At 45.4% G+C, this 24,082-nt stretch overlaps 1 protein-coding gene across 1 annotated transcript in view; it reads left to right on the top strand.

The window, feature by feature from the left end:
* Nucleotides 1-21,798, top strand: part of EDC3 (enhancer of mRNA decapping 3) — a 74,598-nt gene extending 52,800 nt beyond the window's left edge. Inside the window, exons 5-7 of the mRNA XM_012801928.2 lie at nt 10,177-10,330; nt 15,123-15,340; nt 21,344-21,798. Coding sequence (XP_012657382.1) covers nt 10,177-10,330; nt 15,123-15,340; nt 21,344-21,678 — 707 coding nt within the window. The 3' untranslated portion in view covers nt 21,679-21,798. The remainder of the gene's footprint in view (nt 1-10,176; nt 10,331-15,122; nt 15,341-21,343) is intronic.
* Nucleotides 21,799-24,082: the final 2,284 nt, after the last annotated feature.

The following is a 24,082-nucleotide window of genomic DNA, read 5'->3' as shown; positions in this document are numbered from 1 at the left end:
TAGCTTCCTCTCTTTCTGTTTTCTTGATCAATGCTTCTAATGCTATAAATTTCCCTCTTAGGACTGCCTTTGCAGTATCCCACAGGTTTTGATAATTTGTGTCTTCATTATCATTTTGTTCCAAAAATTTGGTGATTTTCTTCTTAATCTTGTCTCTGATGCAGCTATCATTCAGCCTTTCCATGATTTTGTTTGAGTATGAAGATTCCTCTTGCTATTGAGTTCAACTTTTATTCCATGGTGGTCTGAGAAGATACAAGGAATGATTTCTATTCTTTTAAATTTGCTGATGTTAGACTTGTGTCCTAGGATATGATCTATTTTGGAGGATGATCCATGGGCTGATGAGAAGACTATATATTCAACTTTATTAGGATGAAATGTTCTATAGAGGTCTGTAAACTCCATTTGGTCTAGGGTCAGGTTTAAGTCTAATATTTCTTTGTTTAGTTTCTTCTTGGAGGGTCTATCCAAAACTGTCAAAGCGGTATTAAAATCTCTAACTATTATAGTGTGGGAAGATATCAAATTGTTCATATCCATTAGGGTTTGCTTTATAAATTGAGGAGCGTTTTGGTAGGGTGCATAAATGTTAATTATTGAAATCTCTTCATGTTGGGTGTTTCCCTTGACAAATATGTAGTGACCATCCTTATCTTTCTTTATCTTTGTTTGTTTAAAGCCAATTGTATCTGCAACTAGAATTACAACCCCTGCTTTTTTTCTGGTTTCCATTTGCCTGTATTATAGAAGTCCCTTCCTTCACCCTGAGTCTGTTTTTATCCTTTAAGGTAAGATGAGATTCTTGTATACAGCAGATACTCGGTCTGATACCCCGTCAGCCAGCCTGTGCCTCTTTAACTGTTCACATGAATTGAGAGAATTAATAAGCCTGGTTGTGTTTGGAGATTTTTGGGTGTCCAGTGGACTTTGTTAATCCTTTCAGCATTGTAGAAGTTAGGTTTTGTTCAAAAATTTCTGGGTGAGTTTACTTTGGAGGTAGAGCATTGCGCTGGTCATTGTAGAGGATGGGTCTGAGAATATCCTGGAGAGCTGGTTAGTTATGGCAAATTTCTTTAACATTTGTATGTCATTCAAGTATTTAATTTCTCCATCACAAATGAAATTCAGTTTAGCTAGATACAGGATCCTGGGCTGGAAGTTGTTTTGTTTTAGAAGATTGAAGATTGATGACCATCCTCTTCTGGCTTGAAATGTTTTGGCTGAGAGATCTGCAGTCATTCTGATATTTCTCTGTTTGTAGGTGATGCTTTTCATACATCTGGCTGTTTGCAGTATTTTCTCCTTTGTCTTAACTTTGGCACAGTTAATAACAATGTGTCTAGGAGATGCTTTATTTGGATTGAGTCTTGCTGGGGTTCTGAGACTATCTACTATCTGAAGTTCTATATCTCTTACAATGCTTGGGAAATTCTCCCCCAAGATCTCTTGGAGTAGAGCATCTATACCTTTAGAACCATCCTCTTCTCCTTCGGGAATTCCTATAAGATGAATGTTTGATCTTTTGGATTGATCCCACAACTCTCACAGGGAATGATCAGTTTTTGCTCTCCATTTGTCTGCCTCGTTGAGCATGTGGGAATGTTCAAAAGCTTTGTCTTCAGTTTCAGAAACCCTTTCTTGTGCCTGGTCAACTCTATTACTGAGGGATTCTACTATATTTTGGAGTTCCTCAACTAACTTTTTTGTTTCCTTGAGCTCTGCTATCTTCTTGCTCTTTATGTCCATATCTTTGGTGACTTTGTCTTTGAATTCATTAATTTCTTGAGACAATCTTTGGAATTCAATTTCTATCTTTTCTTCCATTCTATTTATCTTATTTGCCATCCATATTCTGAATTCGATTTCTGACATTGCTGCCATTTGTCTATGCATGGCATCTTCAGTTGTAGCTCCTTTGTCATTTACTGAGAGGGTTGATCTACTTTGGTTATTCACGTTGCCAGAGTTCTTCTGTTGGGTCTGCACCATATTTATTTTCCACTGTTTGGTTATTAGAACTGGTAAGGTGAGATTGAATTGGGGTTCCCAGGTAGTAAAGATAGCCTCTTACACCAGCAGTGTTTTTATCTCCTCATGTACAAGTGATCAGGAAATCTGCATTGAGTATGTGTCCAAAAGGAATTCAAGGATAAATAAATCTTGAGAGTTTAAAAATGCCATTGAAGAATTTTATCCTGAAGGTAGTGAGGCCTCCTTCAGCAGCTATTGTATCCTGAAGCAACTCCTTCTCACTGTAGAGAACTGAGTGTCTGCTGGAGTGGAGTTGGTCATCATCTCATTGTTTTCTCATGCTGTAGATCCAGCCTATACAGGTTCCTGTTGTAGTCTCCCATCCTATGTCTGCAGGTTGGATGAGGTGCTATAGGGATGTCATTCTGAGAGATAGCCACCAGGAGACTCTAGGAAATACATTCTAGGAGTTCTGCACTGATAAACCTGTGCTCCTGTACCAGGTTATCACAATTTTTCACTGAGAAGAGCATTAGCCTAGTTTCTGAAATCAAGTCTCCACAGGCAGACATCCTTAACAGTGACTTGATTGATTTGGAAGACCTTGAGTTCAGATACTCCACTGCCAGAAGTGGAAGAAGTAGTCATTCTTTCTAACTTGGAATCTTTCAGAGTTTCTGGGCCTAAATAATCAGGTTTGTCATAGACTCAAAGAGCTTAGTTTGTCACTGGTGATGTGAGTTTTTAGAGAAGTACTATTGAGACAGTTGTCTTGGCTAGACTCTTACCCACTAGAAAAGATATCTTGGCAACATTTTGACAGTATATTAAGAGCTTAAGCTCAGAGGGGCGCCTGTGGCTCAAGGAGTAGGGCACCAGCCCCATATGCTAGAGGTGGCTGGTTCAAACCCAGCCAAAAACTGTAAAAAAAAAAAAAAGAGTTTAAGCTCAGACTAAGAGCTGGAGGATTATGGCCTGATACTTGAGTTTTTGATGAAGCGGCCATTTGGTCATTCCAGAACTGTACTGGTCTCTGCTCATGTGAATGTGTGCCCTCTTGCCATTTCAGAGTCACAGGTATCTAGACAGAATAACATAGCAGTTTGATTTCAGTATATCTGCTATTCTCCTCATACTGAAAACACCACAGCTGAGTTCACACCTACCCATGTCTTTTTTTTTTTTGGAGACAGAGCCTCAAGCTGTTGCCCTGGGTAGAGTGCCATGGTGTCACAGTTCACAGCAACCTCCAACCTCTAACTCCTGGGCTTAAGTGATTCTCTTGCCTCAGCCTCCCTAGTAGCTGGCACTACAGGCACCTGCCACAATGCCTGGCTAATTTTTGTTTGTAGTTGTCATTGTTCTTTGACAAGCCCAGGCTGGATTTGAACCTGCCAGCTCTAGTGTATGTGGCTGGCACCTTAGCCAGTTGAAATACAGGCACCGAGCCACTTTTTTTTTTTTTTTTTTTTTTTTTTTTGAGACAGAGACTTACTATGTCACCCTCGGTAGAGTGCTGTGGTGTCATAGCTCGCAGCAACCTTAAACTCTTGGGCTTAAGTGATTCTCTTGCCTGAGCCTCCCAAGTAGCTGGGACTACAGGTGCCTGCCACAATGCCTGGCTCTCTTTTCGTTGCAGTTGTCATGGTTGTTTAGCTGGCCCAGGCTGAGTTTGAACCTGCCACCCTCAGTGTGTGTGGCCAGTGCTGTAACCACTGTGCTACGGGTGCCAGGCCAACCCATGTCTTTGATTCCTTGGCATTCCCATTTCTTTCAGTAGACTCACCATTTAGGTTTGGAAAAGACTCAGAAGGCCATTTTTTAAAATTTAATAGCAGATGCTGTGGATTTGTTCTGTAGCAGCCCTGGCAGAAAATTTGCCTTTATTGTCAGTAGTATTCATTTTGGCTCCAGATTTTCATCTTCCTTCAGAATTTCTCTTGAAATTTTCATGATCTTTTAGTTTCTTACACTGCCCCATAGGATCCCCATGTCCTTTGAAATCAATTCTACCTGGTCTTTCTAGCCTCATTTTCTACTCCTGTCAACTTCATATTGCTTAAGACAACTTGCATAAAACAACTCTAAAGTTTGTAAAGCCTTTTGAAGTCTGGCCCTGCCCATTACTCTAAGCTGAGCTTTCATACCGACCAGCCTCTGGGCTCCAGGCGGGGAGGGATATTTTCCTCTGCACATGTCACACCCATTTTGGCCTCTGGTTCATGGTTCCTCCCTACCTCCACCTGGAGTCCCTCTTCTTTTCCTTATGACTACAGTCCTGCCTGTCTTTGAAGGCATAGTTCAGATTGAGAACTTGAAATCCATACTTTGCACATGTGATCAGGATAACTGTTGTGTGTGCTCTGGTGTTTGCACACACACTTTTTTTTTTTTTTTTAAGACAGAGTCCAGTCTTAGGCTTAAGTGATTCTCTTGCCTCAGCCTCCCGAGTATCTGGGAGTACAGGTACCTGCCACAATACCCGACTATTTTTGGTTGCAGTTGCCACTGCTGTTTTAGCTAGCCAGAGCTGGGTTCGAACCAGCCACCCTTGTTATATGGGGCCAGCACCCTACCCGCTGAGCCTCAGGCGCTGCCCTGCACACACACACTTTTGGTTTCCAGCTAACTTGTTGAGATTCTGGGTACAGGGTCTGTTTTCATACTCTATTTATCTTTTGTATCCCCTACCACTCCCCATTTCACCGCAGACTTGATATATTGTTATTCTGCAAATATTTGTTTTACAGTTTTCCCTCTAACTTTTTGTACTTTTCAGACTTCCAGAAAAGTTGCTAGAACAGTGTAATGAAAAACCCATACACTCTTTGTTTAGATTCACCAATTAACAATTGGACATATTTACTTTATATAAAATAAATGCATGTGTGCCCACACAGAGAGAGACATATTTCTGACCCATTTGAGATTTAGTTTCACTCCTCATTACATTTCACTCCTAAACACTTACACAGCGCATATATGCAATAGAATATTTATTACACTATAAGATTGATCTCGGGAAATTTTAAATTCATACAGAAGCGTTACATATGCTCCATATGTAAAACTTCCCAGTTGTCTCAGTAATGTCCTTTATAGCTGTACTTTTAATCAATCACTGCTTATTACATTTAGTTGTCATATATCTCTTATTCCTTTTAACCTAGAATGGTTCCCACAACTTTTTTTTGAGACAGAGTCTCACTTTGTTGCCTGGGGTAGAGAAGGCTGTGGTATCATAGCTCACAGCAATCTCAAACTCTTGGGCTTAAGTGATCCTCTTGCCTTAGCCTCCTAAACAGCTGGGACTATAGGCAGCTGCCATAACACTTGGCTAGTTTTGGAAACAGAGTCTTACTCTTGCTCAAGCTGGTCTCGAACTCCTGAGCTCGAGCTATCCACCCACCTGGGCCTCCCAGAGTGCTAGGATTATAGCTGTGTCCATAATCCCCACTGTGCCAGCCCAGTTCCCACAACTGTTTGTGATGTTGATATTTGTGAAGAGTGTAGGCCAGTTGATTTGCAGAATGTCCCTTCGTTTTGATTTACTGATTGTTTCCTCTTGATTTTATTCGTGTTAAACATGGTTTCCAGGATTTTATTGGAGTTATATCTTTCTCAAGGCATCACATCAGGGAGGACCCTATATCAGTTTGTCTCATCACTGGGGCTAAGTTTGATCACTTGGTAAGGTGTTGTATGCCAGTCTTCTTCATTGTAAAGGTAATTTTTCCCTTCATAATTAGAAAGTTATTTTGTCAAGACGTTCTTTACCTCTTGCATCTTGGAGGAGAAAATTGGTGGAGAAAGAGATGTATTGGATACAACGAAGTAAATAAGTGGCATGCTTGCCCTGAAGGATGAAGAGCCAGCTGTGTGTGGGGATTGTGGTGGAAGAGAGAAGAGAATACCCCCATGTGAAGGGACCTTTTTCTTGGGGCCAGTAGGAACTTAAGGTATTTAGGAACCAGAAGGCAGCCACGGTATCTGGGATACAATGCAGGTTGAATGTCCCATAAAGATGATGAATAGATAGACCTGATAGTGAGAGGTCTTTTGTCTTATAACAAATCCTTCCTTCCTTGATCTATGGGGGCAGTCTGTACATTGCTGTTCTGTGGGTATAAATTTACCAATGGCTTTATATCCCAAAAAGATCCAGTGTGTCATCACCATCTGATTTTGTGACCACCACAGAATGGAATCAGAATCCATAGTTCTAGAGAAATCCCATGCCTGCTAATGAGTTGTGCTCCTCATTGATAAGACAGCGTACGCAGCCTTTCCAGTCAAAGGGACATGTCTGTGAGAGGACTAAGTTAGATGTGAGATGGCACTTTGTTATGGGATCCTTGTTGTACAACAGAAAGCCTGGGTGGTTTGAAAGGAGAAAGCTTGGACATGACATAGTGCTGCAGAGGGTCTGAGGGTAGGGAAGTGTGATGAAGAGTAGAAGAGCATGGATATGTCTGTAAGGCAGGGAAAGGCCTAAAGTAGCATATACTAGAATGAGCAGTACAGAAGTGATGACACAACAAGGGGCAGACTGCAGCAGGCATGTGTGGTGCTGGCCCACTGGGTTCCATGGCCCAAAAAGCACCCCAGCTTCATGCTGTGGAAATCAGTTTTGCAGGAAGGAATCTTCTTTCCTCGCCTGTAGTGAGTGTGCTTGAGTCATTTTCCTTGATAAGCTAAGGTTAAGTCAGATTATAAGAAGTATTCGTCATGTCACGAACTAGTTATATTTATATCTTCCTTATTTTACAACAGCTGTAAAATACATATTAATATTCAAAGAAACCCTGCTAACTGATTTTACTGCCTTGATTCTGAACAATAAAGATTCACTTTCCAACCCAAACATAATTAGACTTGGCCCATGTTCAGGTTTTGACAATGTTATTGTTTGTATTTTACACGCTATGTTCTTGGTTCCCTTCCTTTGGAGTTTATTCCCTCTGCCTGTTTCTGATAAGCCAGTCTAACTGGTTGGACTTTGTATATAAATGTTTAAAAGGAACAATTTGTGGTGCTTGCACGGTTCTTTTCAGAGAAATAATCAGAGTACAGTGGAGTCCTAGACCCTGCAACTGTGGGCAGTGTTCTTAACCTTGTTTTTCCCTAGACTACCAGTAATAATAATAATGCCAATTGTTCAATGGTGCCCTGTCCACCTAATACAGATCAATGAGGAGATGGTAGGAGACAAAATTTTTCAGCTATAGCACCTAGCCAGCTGTGGTGGAGCAATCTCTTCTCTCCCTATACCATGAGTTTTGTGCCCTTAAGGACTTTGATGGAGAGCTAGCAGAAAATGCTTCTGCCTACTCCCAGAGAGCCTTCAGAACCAGAGGGGGCTGCCTGTTTGTATACATAACACAAGAGCCTGACTCAGAGAGCAAACTTGATTTGTGGAGGTCACGGCCCTGATCCATTTCAAATCTAACAGAAAGTACTGATAAGTAGGAGAAGAAATTCATAGACCTGAAATACATAGACTAGGTATAAATGTTATAAATGAGTGAAAACTCTACCTTGCGTGACTTTGTAGGTAAAGAGGGTGTTTGAAATAGGCAGGTGCGTGACTTGTCTGACAGGTTTTGAGTTGTTAGTGGCATGGGACTCTTGAGAACTGTTCGACTTAATTAGTTCTGATAATATGTGCATGTCTGAAGCAGGCCATAAAAATGGCTGTTTTAATCAGCTGTTGACATGCAAGGTCAGGCAGTAGCCTCCAGCACTGGCACCTGGGATGCCAGTGACTGATAACTCAGAAAGAGGCATGAGGAGAGACTCAGTGCTTCTAAGGGCATTGATAGTTGTCTCTGCCCAAGATAGAAATAGGACTCAGGCAGGTAGATGGACTCTATTAACCCACAGAATAGTGTTTATTTTGAGATGTTAAACATTTTTTATCATCATCATTATGTTATCTTGTTATTATTCTGTTTTCCCTTGAGAGGATACAGATCTGGGTACTATAGTTTCAGTCTTTGTGTTTCATTTCCTATTGCTGAAACAGACCTGAAGCCTCATTCTGTGTGGTTTTAAGAATCTATCCAGGCAAGATCAGATACCTGATAGAACCTCAGGGGCTTTCTCCTGGGCAGCGCCTGTGGCTCAGTGAGTAAGGCATTGGCCCCATATACTGAGGGTGGCGGGTTCAAACCCGGGACCAGCCAAACTGCAACAAAAAAATAGCTGGGCATTGTGGCAGGCGCCTGTAGTCCCAGCTACTCAGGAGGCTGAGGCAAGAGAATTGCCTAAGCCCAAGAGTTGGAGGTTGCTGTGAGCTGTGACGCCACTGTACTCTGTGAGACTCTGTCTCTTTAAAAAAAAAAAAAAACAGAGAGAGAGAGAGCTTTCTCCTGAAATGACCAATGGGGTAGACAGATTTTTCTGTATAGGACTCTGAAATAATGGAATGATAATGAATTTACTGAAAATTTCTGTCTTAGAGTTAGGCCAGGCCAGAAATAGCACTAGGTTTCCATCATGTATATGTCTGAGTGCCTGTTGAGAACTCAACCTCTGCTGATAATTGTAGCTGGAACAGTTGCTGAAGAAATACAAGATATGTTTTCCTACCTTGAGGAATTTATAGTCCAGTATAGTTGAAGACATAGCTTCTAAAAGGCATCTGGGCTTGGCGCCTGTAGCTCAGTCGTTAGGGTGCTGGCCACATACACTAGGGCTGATGGGTTTAAACCTAGCCTGGACATGCTAAACAACAATGACAACTACAACAACAACAAAAAATATAGCCAGGTGGGTTGGCGCCCGTGGCTCAAAGGAGTAGGGTGCTGACCCCATATGCCAGAGGGTGGGTTCAAGCCCAGCCCTGGTCAAAAACTGCAAAAAAAAAAAAAAAAAAAAAAATAGCTGGGTGTTATGGTGGGTGCCTGAAGTCCCAGCTACTTGGAAGAGTGAGGCAAGAGAATTGCTTAAGCCCAAGAATTTGAGGTTGTTGTGAGCTTTGAGGCCATGGCACTCTACCGAGGGTGATATAGTGAGATTCTGTCTCAAAAATAAATAAATGAATAAAATAAAAATAAAAGGCATCTGATCCAGCCAGACAGAACTAGTTACATGCAATCCCACGGTGGCTTGTTTATCAGTCCATCAGCCAGTAAAGCCAGATGGAGCTCTTTGGCCAAGAGCTGCTCCCCTGTGGCCAGCCCAGGGTATTGGCATCTTGGTAGGAGGGAGACTTTGATTGTCAAGGCAAGAGCTGTCCGTTACAGATCATGATTTTTGAGTTCATTCTTTCTTTCTTGTCTTGGTTTTCTGGGCCCCAAAATGGCACTGGCTTATTGATATGGATACATATAATAATAGTGTAGATTTTGTCAAGTATACCAGCCACTTTGGCTTTGAGCTTCAAAAACCAATGTACTTTTAATGACAGTAATTCCCCCCAATGTTTATATAGAGTTGTCTTTTTTCCTGGTGAATAAAAAATGTTCTAGATTCTTCTGAGTGGCTTAAAGCAAGCCATAGATTACTTTCCATGTACTTTTTTCCTGTGGTTGTGAGTGTTGGGTTATACTCACCTCCCATTCACCTCCCATGGGCAGAAAATGACAAATTACTTGAGGAAACAAGTTGCTAGCTGAATTTCTTAAGCAAAGAGAAAGATATAAATAAAAGAGAGAAGAGGAAATGGGGAAACAGTTTGAACCACCAAGTCAACCTGCCCTGAGATCAATAAGAACAGCAGGGATGAGAGGGGTCAGAAGAGGGTGAGCCAGTTCTATTCCACTTCTCAGAAAAGATGAAGAGTGTGCTTGTGAGGAAATCCCCAGTGCCCAGGATGGCATTTCCCCATGTGGGAAAAAGCATGTTCTCTTCTAATGTGGTTTATAGGTTGCTGTGACATGCTGAGTGCTGGCCTTTTCCTGAGAGTCCCTGACATATTATGGGGACTTGGCCTTTGTGGTAGCTAAACTGCTAAGGGAGCTTAAGTCCACTCCTGCCCTATTTTGACCTGGAGCAAGTTGTTACTCAGTTTACCATCTTCTGTTTGAGCTCTGAAGGGCTGCAGAGCATGCCCTAGCCCCAGAAGATGAAGAGCCTGGGTTACGGAAGGGTCACTCTTAAAATGTTGGCATTCACACAATTCTAGATAGAGTATACTCATTTTGGAACCTGGATTCCCATAGTCATTTTCCCTTTCTCTCCTCACCTTTTGAACCACAGACTCTGGCTTGGTTGTCCCAAGTGTTTCCTATGAGCTGCATAAAAAACTGCTGTCCGTGGCTGAGAAGCATGGGCTGACCCTGGAGCGGAGACTGGAAATGACAGGCGTGTGTGCCAGTCAGATGGCACTGACCCTCCTTGGAGGACCCAACAGGTAAATAAATGCCTTTCAATGCGCAGGGGCCGAGTGTAAAGTGGGGATGCTCTCCCTCATGTACACATTGGAGAGTTTGTTAGACAGTTGCTGCTCATCTAATGTGAAGATCTCTTTGAAGCCACTCTCCTGGATTCTGCTGGCTTTGTTTGCTCCCTTACTCATCTCCTGAAGTCCTTATTCTCCCAGCAAGCCACCCTTTGACCCTTTCTTTCCCATAGCAGCTATCTGGCTTTGCGACTCCTGCTAAATACATGTTTCAGTGGCCTTCCTTCTAGGAACCTTCAGAGACCTGGCCTTTGGTACTCTTGTTAACTTTTAAGTAGCTGGGATATAAATCAGTCCTGAGCTTCATACCAAAGAACTTCTAGAACCACCCTGATAACTGGGTAGGGGATCAGGGTTTGGGCATCTTTCCACCTGTCTCTTGGGCTTATATGTCAGGAGTAGTGCTTTATTTGTAGGCATTAGTGATGACCATGTACCAGACCTTATGCTAGCCACTGAGGATGCAAAGAACAATAAAAAACTCCTTCTGCCTTCCAGTAGCCTTATGGAGTCCCCAGAAGGAACACTGTTGGAGGGCAGCGCCTGTGGCTCAGTGGGTGGGGTGCCAGCCCCATATACTGAGGGTGGCAGGTTCAAACCCAGCCCCGGCTGAACTGCAACCAAAAAATAGCCAGGCGTTGCGGCGGGCACCTGTAATCCCTGCTACTTGGGAGGCTGAGGCAAGAGAATCGCCTAAGCCCAGGAGTTGGAGGTTGCTATGAGCTGTGTGACGCCACGGCACTCTACTGAGGGTGATAAAGTGAGACTCTGTTTCTACAAAAAAAAAAAAGCCCAGGAGTTGGAGGTTACTGTGAGCTGTGATGCTACAGCACTCTACCAAGGGTGACTTGGTGAGACTTTGTCTCGAAAAAAAGATGCCTTTGCTGCACTGTGGACAGTTGACTGAATAGAAGCAGAACTGAAGGCAGTGAGACCAGTTAGAAAACTGTAACTTAGAAATTTGAGCCAGGGCCTAAGATGATGGTGATCCAGACAGGTAAGTAAGGATCAGAAGAGTGGACATATGAGTGATTTTTTTTTTTTTTGAGGTAAATTCAGCAGGGTAAAGTAATTGAATTGTTGTTGGAAATAATGGAAAGTAGGATGTTGGTGATTAGTGAACTTTAAGCTTTCCAGCTTGGACACTTAGTTGAATGCTGGTAACATTCACTATGATAGGGAATGTGGGAAGAGGAGCAGGTTTGGGGAGATAGTGGGTTTTGTTTTGGATGTGTTGGGTTTGGAATACTTGTGAGATATTCAAATGTACTGTTAGCTATATGGATTTGACGTTCAGAAAAGGGTATGCGCTGAAGCTAAAGATTTGGGAGTTGTCTGCCTGTAAATGGTATAAGAATAGATGAAGTCTTCTAAGGGAGAGTGTGGAAAGGGCCTAGGATGGGATTCACAAGTATTTAAGGCATAGTTGTGAGGATGAGGAAGAAATCTGAAGAGATAAGACAAACAAGAGGATAGTGTGTAAAACCCAAGGAAATAGTATTTGAAGAATAAAGGAATGATCGCCAGTTGTACTGCTGAGAGATTGAGATAAAGCAAAATCATAATTGACAAGTGTGTTTGGATTTATCAATAGAAAGGAGAACAATGGCAACCTTGGCATTGTTGTGGTGTCTTGAGGGAAAAAGTGGCTTCCAAGGAACAGGGTGGACTTGGGTTCAGCAGGGCAAGGAAAGCCTCGTTTCCCTGAGCAGCACTTACAGATCTGGAGCCTGATACAATGGGATGTTACTTCCCATGGAGCCCCTTTCCTGTTTTGGAAATGGAACCCTTGTCCTTGGCTTGTGCTTACAGACAGCCATGGTGTTTGGAGAACCTTGCCAGAATACTGATACTGCAGTAAACCCCACAGTTCCTCACTCCAGCCTCTTTCCATTCTGGCCTGATAATGCTGTGTTTGCATGGGAGGCATCTGATTCTAAAATGATCTTGATTAAAGTAGATTTGTCCAAGGTGGGTGTGAGATCTTCCCTCCTTACTCCTCTACTTCCCTTTTTTCCATTTGAGGTGAGCAGGGGGTGGTCATTCCTTCTTGTCCTTGAATTTAGGCCTGCTTCCCAGGTGTGTGGGATCCCTGGCCTCTCCTGTGCCAAGGAAGAGCCAATGGAGATGCCTGAAGGAGCACTGAGCTGTAGGAGCTGGTGTCTACTGCACCTCCTCCCAGAGTAGCCATTGGGGAAGCTCCTGGAATATGCGCCTCCACGGGTATTTGAAGCCATTAAGGGACTTCCTAAAACAGTAATCTTGGGGGCAGGAATTGAATGTCCTCACCAAGTTATGTTTCTCTCTAGCAAGCTCCTTGGTCCTGGCCGTATTTGAGCTTGCCTTTTCTCTAAGTATCTAAACTCAGAAGGTCCATTTCCTTTCCTTTGCAGCAGTTGCTGGTTTTCCTTTGAGAAATCAAACCCATGTTTAGTAACCTTGAAGTTTAACATGTCAATGCCATGCCGTTTTCACAACAAAATATAATGTGATCCTCAGCTCAAAGGTAAATAATAGCTTCATGTTTTAAGATGAGCAAGCTATAACTCAGACAGCTGAAGGACTTGCCCACATGATGCTGCAGGTAGAGCCTGGTCTCTGCTCTGCATGGGTCTGTTTCCATGCCTGTACTCTGCCCCCTGCAGCTGATGTGTGGATACTGTGCTCTGCTTTGATTCTTTTGGTGGAGCTTTGGTGGTGGCCTCAGTGAAAGAGAGAGCCTGTTTAGAAAACAGGGTGCGGCTCAGCACCTGTGGCTCAAGTGGCTAAGGCACCTGCCATATACACCTAAGGTGGCGGGTTCGAATCCAGCCCGGGCCCGCCAAACAACAATGATGGCTGCAACCAAAAAAAATAGCCAGGCATTGTGGTGGGTGCCTGTGGTCCCAGCTACTTGGGAGGCAGAGGCAGGAGACTCACTTGAGCCTAGGAGTTGGAGGTTGCTGTGAGCTATGCTGTGATGCCACAGCACTCTACCCAGGGGGACAGCTTGAGGCTCTGTCTCGAAAAAAAAGAAAACAGGATGGGTCATAGCTGGGCGTTTTGGTGGGCCCCTGTAGTCCCAGCTACTTGGGAGGCTAAGGCAAGAGAATCACTTGAGCCCAAGAGTTTGAGGTTGCTGTGAGCTATTATACCAGAGCACTCCACTGAGAGTGACAAAGTAAGACTCTAAAAAAAGAAAAAAAAAAAAAACCCCCGGGGTGAGTCAGATGCCAGAACTGCAGCATCTCTCTGGAGGGAGAAGTACTTCCAGTATTTCCTTTAAATGTAAAAGTAGGCTTGGTGCCTGTAGCTCAACTGGCTAAGGCGCCAGCCACATACACCAAAGCTGGTGGGTTCAAATCCAGCCCGGGCCTGCCAAACAACAATGACAACTACAACCAAAAAATAGCTGGGCGTTGTGGCGGGCGCCTGTAGTCTCTGCCACTTGGGAGGCTGAGGCAAGCAAAAGAATCACTTAAGCCCAGGAGTTGGAGGTTACTGTGAGCTGTGATGCCATAGCACTCTACCCAGGGTGACAGCTTGAGGCTCTGTCTCAAATAAATAAGTAAATAATGTAAAAGTAGTGGGTAAAATGAACGGCTTGGTGTCATTGTGTAGAGTACATTGCTAAATTCCCCAAAATTTATTTCACAAGGGGGTTAGTTATGAAGTGCCTCTTTGGCTTGACAGCATTTGTCTTCCTCTCTTTGGAAAACTAGTAAGTGAATTCCCCTGGTCTTCCCCTAAGGGTACAACCACATTCTTGCTGTCTATCTTCTCCCTATCTTGCTGCCCCGTGAGCCAACTGTACTGCCCATGAGTTGGGCAGAGCTCCAGAGCTAATCCTCCATACCACCTTACTTGTGGCTTCTCTGAGGCCATAGGAGTCTCAGCTTTAACTAGCAGGAAACTGCAAGCAACTACTTGATTTAAGGCAGATGCCAGCCTAGGAGACAGCCCCTAGCATCTGCTTTCTTAATGATCAGTATTGATTGAGCACTTCCTACGCGTTGGGCACTGCTGTGCATCCAGTAGTTCACACAGTGTCCTATGAAATAGGTATTGTTAATATCTACAGCATTGCTTATCTGTGTTAGTACACTAATAAGCTCAGTAAAGAGAATGACAACTAATTGAGAACTATCTTTATTGGTACTTTCTGTAAGTTTATTACAGTTTATTAAGTTGGGAAAAGGAGGTGGGAAAAGGAAAAAATGGGAGCCAGAGTAATCCCAGAAAAGGTAAGCCTTGAGCTGGATCTCCAAGAAAAGGCAGGTCAGAGTTTGGAAAGTGAATGGCCGTCTGGGCAGGGAACCTAGTCTGAGCATAAGCAGGGAAGAACTTCACAAGCACAGGAGAGAATGAGACCAGCCTTGCTGAGTGGGGCAAACATGTTGGGGAAGAAGAGCCGAGAAGACTGCAGAGGTGGCAAAAACTCTTTGGTATGCAGAATTTGGACCTAATAGGCTACCCAGGGGAAACCATTAAGTATTCATGGGTCAGAAATCAGTTTTCTGGCAACAGTATTATTGGAACAAGATCTGGTAGAAGGCCTAGTCAGAGGAACCAGCAATGAAGTGCTGCTGGGGTGTGAGACAAGGGAAATAACACTCTGTAGCCCTTGCCTGCAACGGATTTTGGCTCCCTCTGGAGCTTGGGACTTGGTAAGGAGGGGGAGAGAGCTCAGAGAACAGCAGGTACCTACTGGAAATTTTCTGATAGGGGATGCAAGGGATTAATACTGCTTCACCTTCTGTTCCAGGTTGAATCCAAAAAATGTTCACCAGAGGCCTACAGTGGCCCTACTATGTGGGCCCCATGTGAAGGGGGCTCAAGGCATCAGCTGTGGAAGGCACCTAGCCAACCATGATGTCCAGGTCATCCTCTTCCTGCCCAACTTTGTCAAGATGCTAGAGTCCATCACCAATGAGCTGTCACTCTTCAGCAAGACCCAAGGCCAACAAGTGTCTAGCCTCAAAGGTGAGGATTTAACATAGGGTGGGACTGAAGGTGTCTTCCCTTCTTGTACGTTTGATGCTCTTGTGCCATCTAGTGGTGATGGATGGGAAGGCACCACATGTGTAAGGAGGGTGACCGCTGCCTCTGAAAAGTCTTAGTAGAGCTGTGATACATTTGATATTGATGTGCCTACTTCCCATCTCCTCCCCCTTCTTCCTCTTCCACTACTTAGATGAGAACTGGAGATCCATTTATTCATTTCACAATATTTATGGAACAAGTACTGTTCCTAATGCTTAGAATATGGGAAAAGATTTTTTTAAATCCATTCTTCCATAGAGTGTATACTGGTTAGGAGAGATGAACACACAAACATATTAGGTCGGATGATAGTAAGTGTTATGGAGAAAAAGCAGGCAAAGTAGATACAGAGGATTGGGCAGGGAGTAGAAGACTTAGGCATCTCGGGGTCAGGTCATGAAGGGCATGGATCTCTAAAAGGGCTTGGGCTTTTATTCTGGGTTTGTTTTTTCTTTGTCTTTCTTTTTTTTTTTAAGACAGCGTCTCACTTTGTCACCTGGGCTAGAGGGCCGTGGCATCATAGCTCTCAACAACCTTAAACTCTTGGGCTCAAGCTGTCCTCTTGCCTCAGTCTCCAAAGTGGCTGGGATTACAGAAACCCACCACAACACCCAGATAGTTTTTCTACTTTTAGTAGAGACCGGGTCTCTACTCTTACTCAGGCTGGTCTCAAACTCCTGAGCTCAAGCAATCCGCCTGCCTTGGTCTCCCAGAGTGCTGGGATTATAGGCATGAGCCACCGTACCTAGCCTTTATTTTGTTTTGTTTTCTTTTTTCTGGAAGAGGTGCTTTTATTATGGGTGTGATGGAGAGTCATTGGAGGAATAAGTAGAGGATTTATATAATCCAACTTAGGTTCCAAACAATTATGCTGGGTGCTGTTTGAGAGTATACTATAAGAGAACAAAGAGGCTTGGCGCCTGTGGCTCAAGTGGCTGAGGCGCCAGCCACATACACCTAAGGTGGTGGGTTCGAATCCAGCCCAGGCCCACCAAACAACAATGACAGCTGCAACCAAAAAAAAAAAAAAAAATTAGCCAGGCATTGTGGCGGGTGCCTGTGGTCCCAGCTACTTGGGAGGCTGAGGCAGGAGACTCGCCTGAGCCCAGGATTTGGAGGTTGCTGTGAGCTGTGATGCCATGGCACTCTACCCCGGGGGACAGCTTGAGGCTTTGTCTTAAAAAAAAAGAGAACAAAGAGTTGTTAAGAGCTGTTGTGATCACTGGAGAGAGAAATGATGGTGGCTAAGACAGGTACAGTGGAAGAGGTGGTGAAAGTGGTTAGTTTTTCAATCAGTTTTAAAGATAGAATTCACAAACAGGATGTAGAGGGTAAAGGAGAAGAGTTTAAAATGACTAGCCAAGCTGGGCACGGTGGCTCACGCCTGTAATCCTAATACTCTAGGAGGCTTAAGCAGGTGGATTGCTTGAGCTGATGAATTCGAGACCAACCTGAGCAAAAAGCGAGACCCTGTCTCTATTAAAAATAGAAAAACTGAGGCAAGAGGATCACTTGAACCAAAGAGTTGGAGGTTACCATGAGCCATGATGCCATGGCATTCTACCCAGGGTAACAGCTTGAGACTCTGTCTCAAAAAAAAAAAAAAAAAAAAAAAGAATGAGTAGCCAGGCACAGTGGCTTACACCTGTAATCCTAGCATTTGGGGAGTCTGAAATAGGAGGATCACTTGAAGCCGGGAGATTAAGGCCAGCCTGGGCAACATAGTGAGAACCCTATCTTTACAAAAAAATTTTATTCTTATTTATTTATTTATTTTGCAGTTTTTGGCCAGGGCTGGGTTTGAACCCACCACCTCCAGCATATGGGGTTGGCGCCCTACTCCTTTGAGCCACAGGTGCCGCCCTACAAAAAACTTTTAAAAATTATCTGGGCACAATACATGCACCTGTCAACTGCTTAGAAGACTGAGGCAGAAGGATCACTTGAGCTTAGGAGTTCGAGGTTACAGTGAGCTGTTACTGTGCCACTGTACTCCAGCCTAGGCAACAAAACAAAACTCTGTCTCTAAAAAAAAAATTTCAAAATAAAAAGTTAAAAAAATTTAAGAATTTATAGTAGGGGATTATAAATAAAGGAAGTCATCATGTTTCTCTATTCTCAAGACAATAATTACAATGACAGTATTTCTATAAATTAATTGAGAATGTTACAAAACAACAGATTGGCTGTACCAGGAGGTATGTTGGCTACAACTATAAAGAAAGCATTACAGGCTCGGCACCTGTGGCTCAAGCGCCTAAGGTGCCAGCCACATACACCTAAGGTGGCGGGTTCGAATCCCCAGCCCGGGCCCGCCAAACAACAATGATGGCTGCAACCAAAAAATGGCCAGGCGTTGTGGCGGGCGCCTGTAGTCCCAGCTACTTGGGAAGCTGAGGCAGGAGACTCGCTTGAGCCCAGGAGTTGGAGGTTGCTGTGAGCGTGATGCCATGGCACTCTACCCAGGGGGATAGCTTGAGGCTCTGTCTCAAAAAAAAAAAAAAGAAAGAAAGAAAGCATTACAAAACTGGGCGTGGTGGTGCAAGCCTATAGTCCTAGCTACTTGGGAGGTTGAGGTAGTCAGATTACTTCAGCCCAGAAGTTCAAGGTTGCAGTAAACTGTGATCACACCACTGTACTCCAGCCTGGGCAACAGAGGGAAGACCTTTCTTCCTTCCCCTTCCCCTTCCCCTCCCCTTCCCCTCCCCTTTCCCCCTTGCTCTTCCTCTCTCCCCCCCCCCCACACACACACAAAAAAAAAGAAAAGAAAAGAATGACTCCAAGGATTGTGGCCTGAGTAATAAGGTGTGTGATCACAGAGATGGGAAGATTTGTGGAGGAGAAGGCTTGGGGAAGAAGAGCAGAAGCTCAGTTTGGCTGGCAAGCAAGCCTATTGGATATACAGGTGGAAAAGCTGATTGGGCCAGAGTTATGTGAATCTAGAGGTTAAGTGAAAGGATCTAACCTAGAGTTACAGTTCTGTACTACAAGATTGCTTGAGCACATTGGTTGCCTTCCCAGAGCACATAATATTTAAGCCATGATAAGCCTGGATATAATACCACCTAGGAAAAGAGTAGAGAAGTTGGAAGCAGTGGCATGTGCCTGTCGACCCAGCTACTGGGGAGGCTAAGGTGGGAAGGTTGCTTGAGCACATTGGTTGTTTGACAGAAGAAAAAAGAAAGATGTTACAAGACCGAGTTCTTTGAACTCTTTGTTTAGAAGTCAAAGAATGGAGAACCCAGCCTAGGAGAAACAGGGTAGGAATTGTCAGTGAGAGAGAAGGAAAAACAAGTATGGTAGCTGAAGACCAAGTGAAGAAAGGAGTATATAATCATCAGTATCAGCAAGCCCCATTCAAGGTTAAGCTCAAAGGAAGACTGGGAATTGAACACTGGATTTAGCAGTGTGGAGGCCTCTGGTGAGCTTGACAAGAGCAGTTTTAAGTAGAGTGGTAAGGGCAAAGTCTGCAGTAAGTCTAAGTGAAAATGTGGGTAGAAGAAATGGAAAGAGCAAATATGGCCAGAGAAAGGGCCTTGCCAGAGGTCAAATGGTGAGTCAGGGACAAAGCCTAGACCAGTTTAACCAGGCTCCTGTAGGCACCCAGAAGATAGAACATCACTGTCACTCTTGAGATCCTCATGGCCCAGAGGGACTCACATGGCAGTACATTATAAGAAGGGAAGCCATGGGTTGAGAAATGCCGTTACTCTAAGCTAGGGGGTGTCCAAACTTTTTTCTTTTCTGCTACACATTGGAAGAATAAGACTTGTCATGAGCCACACAGTAAATACACAAACACTAATAAAAGCTGATAAACAAATAAGGGCTGTGCATACTTTTCCTGATATCCAACATGAAAGCAAAAAAAGTCCCTATAAAATCAGCAAGCAGCCCATGGGCTACAGGTTGAACACCCCTACTAGGCCAAGAGCTGAGAATGGGACCTGGTATGGGTTTCCCTACTTGACATCTTGAACATGATGTCCCATTGTAGGCAGTTCTTCCTGTGGCTCCCCAGGTTTCCTATCTCAGTCACTCCAGTAGACAAATCTGAGAATGACAGCCTCTAAGTTTGGTATAACTTCTGCTATTTTAGGTTTAACCTCTTAGGCCAGTCCAAGATATACATACTTATTTTATGTGGTGGTTGTTGGGGGTTTTTTTTCTGAGACACAGTCTCACTATGTGGCCCTTGGTAAAGTGCCATGACGTCACAGCTCACAGCAACCTCAAATTCTTGGGCTTAAGTGATTCTCTTGCCTCAGCCTCCCAAGTAACTGGAACTACAGGTGCCCACCACAATACCTGGCTATTTTTTGGTTGCAGTTGTCATTGTTGTTTAGCAGGCCTGGGCTGGGCTCGAACCTACCTGCCTTGGTGTATGTGGCTGGCACCCTACTCACTAAGCTTTAAGCACCGAGCTTATATACTTATTTTTAGGGTGTGTGTGTGTGTGTGTGTATGTGTGTGTTTTGAGACAGAGTCTCACTTTGTTTGCCCTCAGTAGAGTGCTAATAGCATCATAGCTCACAGCAACTCCTGGGCTCAAGCAATCCTCTTGCCTCACCCTCCCACGTAGCTGGGACTACAGGTGCCCACTACAACGCCCAGCTATTTTTAGAGATAGGAGTCTTGCTCTTGCTGGTCTCGAACTCCTGAAGCTCAAGCAATTCACCTGCCTTGGTCTTCCAGAGTGTTAGGATTACAGGTGTGAGCCACTGTACCTGGCAAGATACACATACCTGTTGAGACATCCTGCTCTTTATTTTGTTATTTTTATTTATTAATTTTTTTGAGACAGAGCCTCAAGCTGTCACCCTGGGTAGAGTGACATCACAGCTTACAGCAACTTCCAACTCCTGGGCTCAAGTGATTCTCCTGCCTCTGCCTCCCAAGTAGCTGGGACTACAGGCACCTGCCACGACACCCGGCTATCTTTTTTGGTTGCAGCCATCATTGTTTGGCAGGCCTCGGCTGGATTAGAACCCACCAGCTCAGGTGTATGTGGCTGGTGCCTTAGCTGCTTGAGCCATGGGCGCTGAGCCCCGACATCCTGCTCTTATGTTGTCCCCATTTTAAATGCCTGGGAAAATGGTGTTAGGTTCCCTCCTCATTCTTAAGGTTGGCCTGAGTGAGATAATAGGAGAGCCGGCTGGCTAAAATAGATTGAGTAGGCCAGCGCAGAGTAGAATAATTAGGCGTTCACTTGCTCACCCTTCTTGGGTCAGTCAACAAAGAGCAGTCAGCACCAGTTTTTGCTGAGCCCTGAGCAGGGCTTCCCTGTGAGGACAAACTTGACAGTAGATTCTACCTTTCCAAAGCTTATAATATATTTAGGGTATTAGTCAGATATACGAAGATTTGCCTCGACAAGGCAGAGGAGGTGAGGGCTGGAGAAACTCTGCACATACTCAGCAGGACAATGCTTCAGCCTGGAAGCTCCAGGAGGGCAGTGGTGTGTCAGGCTGACATACTCTTGTCTGTAGCACCCAACCCAACCATGCCTTGGAACTCTCAGGGCCTATGTCTTGGCCCAGCCTTGAGAAGACCAGCCTTTAGAGTGGTGTCTTTGTCTGGAGAACTAAACACTTTTTTTTTTTTGGCAGTTTTTGGCTGGGGCTGGGTTTGAACCGGCACCTCCAGTATATATGGGGCCGGCGCCCTACGCCTTGAGCCACAGGCGCTGTCCAACACTTATTTTGTTGTTGTTGGAGGCAGAGTCTCACTATTTCTTTTTGTTGTTGCAGTTGTCATTGTTGCTCAGCTGGCCCAGGCTGGGTTCAAACCCACCAGCCTTGGGTGTAAGTGGCTGGCGCCCTAACTACTGTGCTACGAGTGCTGAGCCAAAACTTAACACTCTTGGGCCACCTGGGCTCTAGTCCCAACCTGGGCTGCTCTCTGCTTATAGGAATTTTCACATGGCACTCTTTCCACCTGCAGATCTGCCCACTAGCCCTGTGGACCTGGTCATCAACTGCCTGGATTGCCCTGAGAATGCCTTCCTACGGGATCAGCCCTGGTACAAGGCAGCTGTGGCCTGGGCCAATCAGAACCGAGCTCCAGTACTCAGCATAGACCCTCCTGTGCATGAAGTTGAACAGGGCATTGATGCCAAATGGTCACTGGCACTAGGCCTGCCTCTGCCACTGGGAGAGCACGCAGGCCGCATCTATTTGTGTGACATCGGCATTCCCCAGCAAGTCTTCCAGGAAGTGGGCATCAACTACCACTCACCCTTTGGCTGCAAATTTGTTATCCCACTGCATTCTGCCTAGGGGGCCCTGGTCAGGCTGGATCCTGCAAATCCCTGCTGCTCCTGACACTGAACCTGATGATGAACGCCTTAAGGATGTGAAGTTTCATGGACCTTGTTGTTAAAGTTTTCCTCTTTTGGGTTTGTTTCTTCTGTGAGAGAGAACAGAACTTACTTGCCTAAAATTGACCTGTCACCTGCCCCTAGCCAGGGAAGGCTTTCCCACTGGGTGTGCAGGGCCGGCTGACAGGCCAAGTGCATAGTTGCTCCAGGTATCTCTACCCTTGGCCTCTTGTGTGGCCAGGTGGGCCTCTGTTTACAGAAATAGGCAGCTTTCTGACTGTGTTTCAGGTTTACAGCCACTGGGCCTGGGCGAGCACCTTGAAGGGTGGGCCAGGTCCTGTTTGGGGCCTGTACCTGCTCTATTTCAGAGCTTGTGGCTTTGTGACTCCCCTGCTTACCCACTGCTGCTCAGCCCTTCCCCTAATCATGTAGAACTGGCTGCATGGCAGGTGTCCACTAGAGGGCAGACCTGCATGCGCCATTCATTTTATGGGCTGTGACAGACTAGGCCTGCCCCACCTAACCCTATCCCAGGTTAATGTGGGGGCTTTTGACCCTTTCTCCTGAGCTGATCTGTGTTTTTTGCTGGGATTTTTCCAAGGGTCTTTAATTTCTTTACTCTCCACCATTCAGAGATAGGGAAGGGGACAGCGTCAGGATGGTGTTACTGTATCGGGATTTTATACTGTTCTTCTGTTGTCTTCAGCACAGGTAGTATAAAGTTTTGTTACTGTAGAACCTCAGTGCCCATCTTGCCAGCAGTGCCCCCACTTCCCCAGCTGGGCTGAGCCTTTGCCTAGGCTGGGCCAGACCCCTCAGGGTGCAGCTTTAAAGTTCAGTATTGGGGAGGCCCCTGGGGGAGCCTGGTGCTGAGACAGAAGAGGCTCCCTGGTGCTTCTGTCCTAGGCCACCAATCCCCCCACCCCCTTGCCTGCACATCCATACCCTCTGCTCTTCTCCTGAAATGGTCCTCTGCAGCTATCACCATAGAGCAGGGTGCATGTCCCTCCCTTGCCTGGGCTCCACCTCAGCTCTTGTAACAGCTAGACTTTGTATGGGTCCCCACTTTGGATGAGTCAGCTTGGGGCCAGCACTGTCTCAGAGATGACAAAACAAGGCTAGTTCTGGATGAGCTAACTGGTGGACTTCAGCCATAGGAACATACTGCTGCTCAGATCCTAAGGCACTGAGGCCCAGGATCTTCCCAGGCCTAGGCCCTGAAGGGTGGTAGAACAAGGAGCCATGCCTGGAACCCTGGCAGGGACCCTTGCAAAGGATTTGTGCTTAAGCCTTTTAGGCTTCCTTCTGCTGTGCCCACCCATTGATTGAGGGGGTAGGGAGTAGAAGGGCTCACCAAGGACTGTGGACACAGGGTAGGCCCTGGTGCCATAGGTTTCAGGCTGCTTATCACTTTTCTTGTAGGAGCATAGCCAGGAGCAGATGAGGCAGGTCGGAGAGGCTGGCCCCTCCTTTCCTCCCATTCTCTCCAGTATTTGTCTCCAGCAGTGGGAGGGGGGCTGGGACTGTGACCTTGGTGTTCTGTCTCCTCCCTCAGCCTTTGCTCACTCTCAGGGCCAAGTAGCAACCAAGCTGGGGTCCTCTCTTCAGGAGCAGGGCCACAACCTGAGAAGCAACCTTGGGGACAGGTATTGCAGTAGGCAAATATTAAACAGGTTCTGATTGCCTGGTTAGGCACAGTGGGAAATGAGAAGAACCTGGCCCAGGGAAGACTGTTGCATAGAGTTGCCATGGCCCTTGGGGTGATGACCTTGTTGAGGGGCCACTGGAAGTTTGTGCCCAAGTCTCTCCCCCACATCTTTCTCCCCAGGTGGCAATGGGGCCTTCCCCAAAGGTATTAGAAATAAGCATGATTCCTCTACCTGCAGCTCTTTTCAAGGCATCTGCCTATAGTGCCCAGTCCCCAAGGGGCCCCAGTTAGGTAGCAAGCCTATCTCATGCAGCTCTTGGGGAACCCAAAACCAGCACTAAAATAAAGCTGAATGACTGAGTCCTATGCTGTGTGGTGAACTGCTTTTCAGGCTGATGAAATCCTGCCTCCTCAGCTGTGGGAACCTGCCCCCATCACAGCATGCCCTCACTGGACCACCATTGTTGGGTTGCAGGGCAGGGAAAACCAGACCCTGATTGGCTACCTCCACTGGGCTGTTTCCCTTGGTTCTTTGGGACTGGGAGGTACAGGCAAAGACCTGGTGCCACCTAGGACAGGACTGCTCAGCAGCCTGCCACATCAGCCCCACCTTGCCTGGACTGTTCTTCTGCGCTGAAAGATGTCCCTACTTCTGGTCATTCCACTGACTAGCTCTTCTGGGCCTTGCCCAGTTCACACTTATCTCTCCACAAGC

Source organism: Otolemur garnettii, unplaced genomic scaffold, assembly GCF_000181295.1.
Source record: "Otolemur garnettii isolate 467f Iridium unplaced genomic scaffold, OtoGar3 scaffold00011, whole genome shotgun sequence".
Lineage (NCBI taxonomy): Eukaryota > Metazoa > Chordata > Mammalia > Primates > Galagidae > Otolemur > Otolemur garnettii.
The sequence above is the reverse complement of the archived record's forward strand: the minus strand, read 5'-3'. Positions and strand labels throughout refer to the sequence as shown.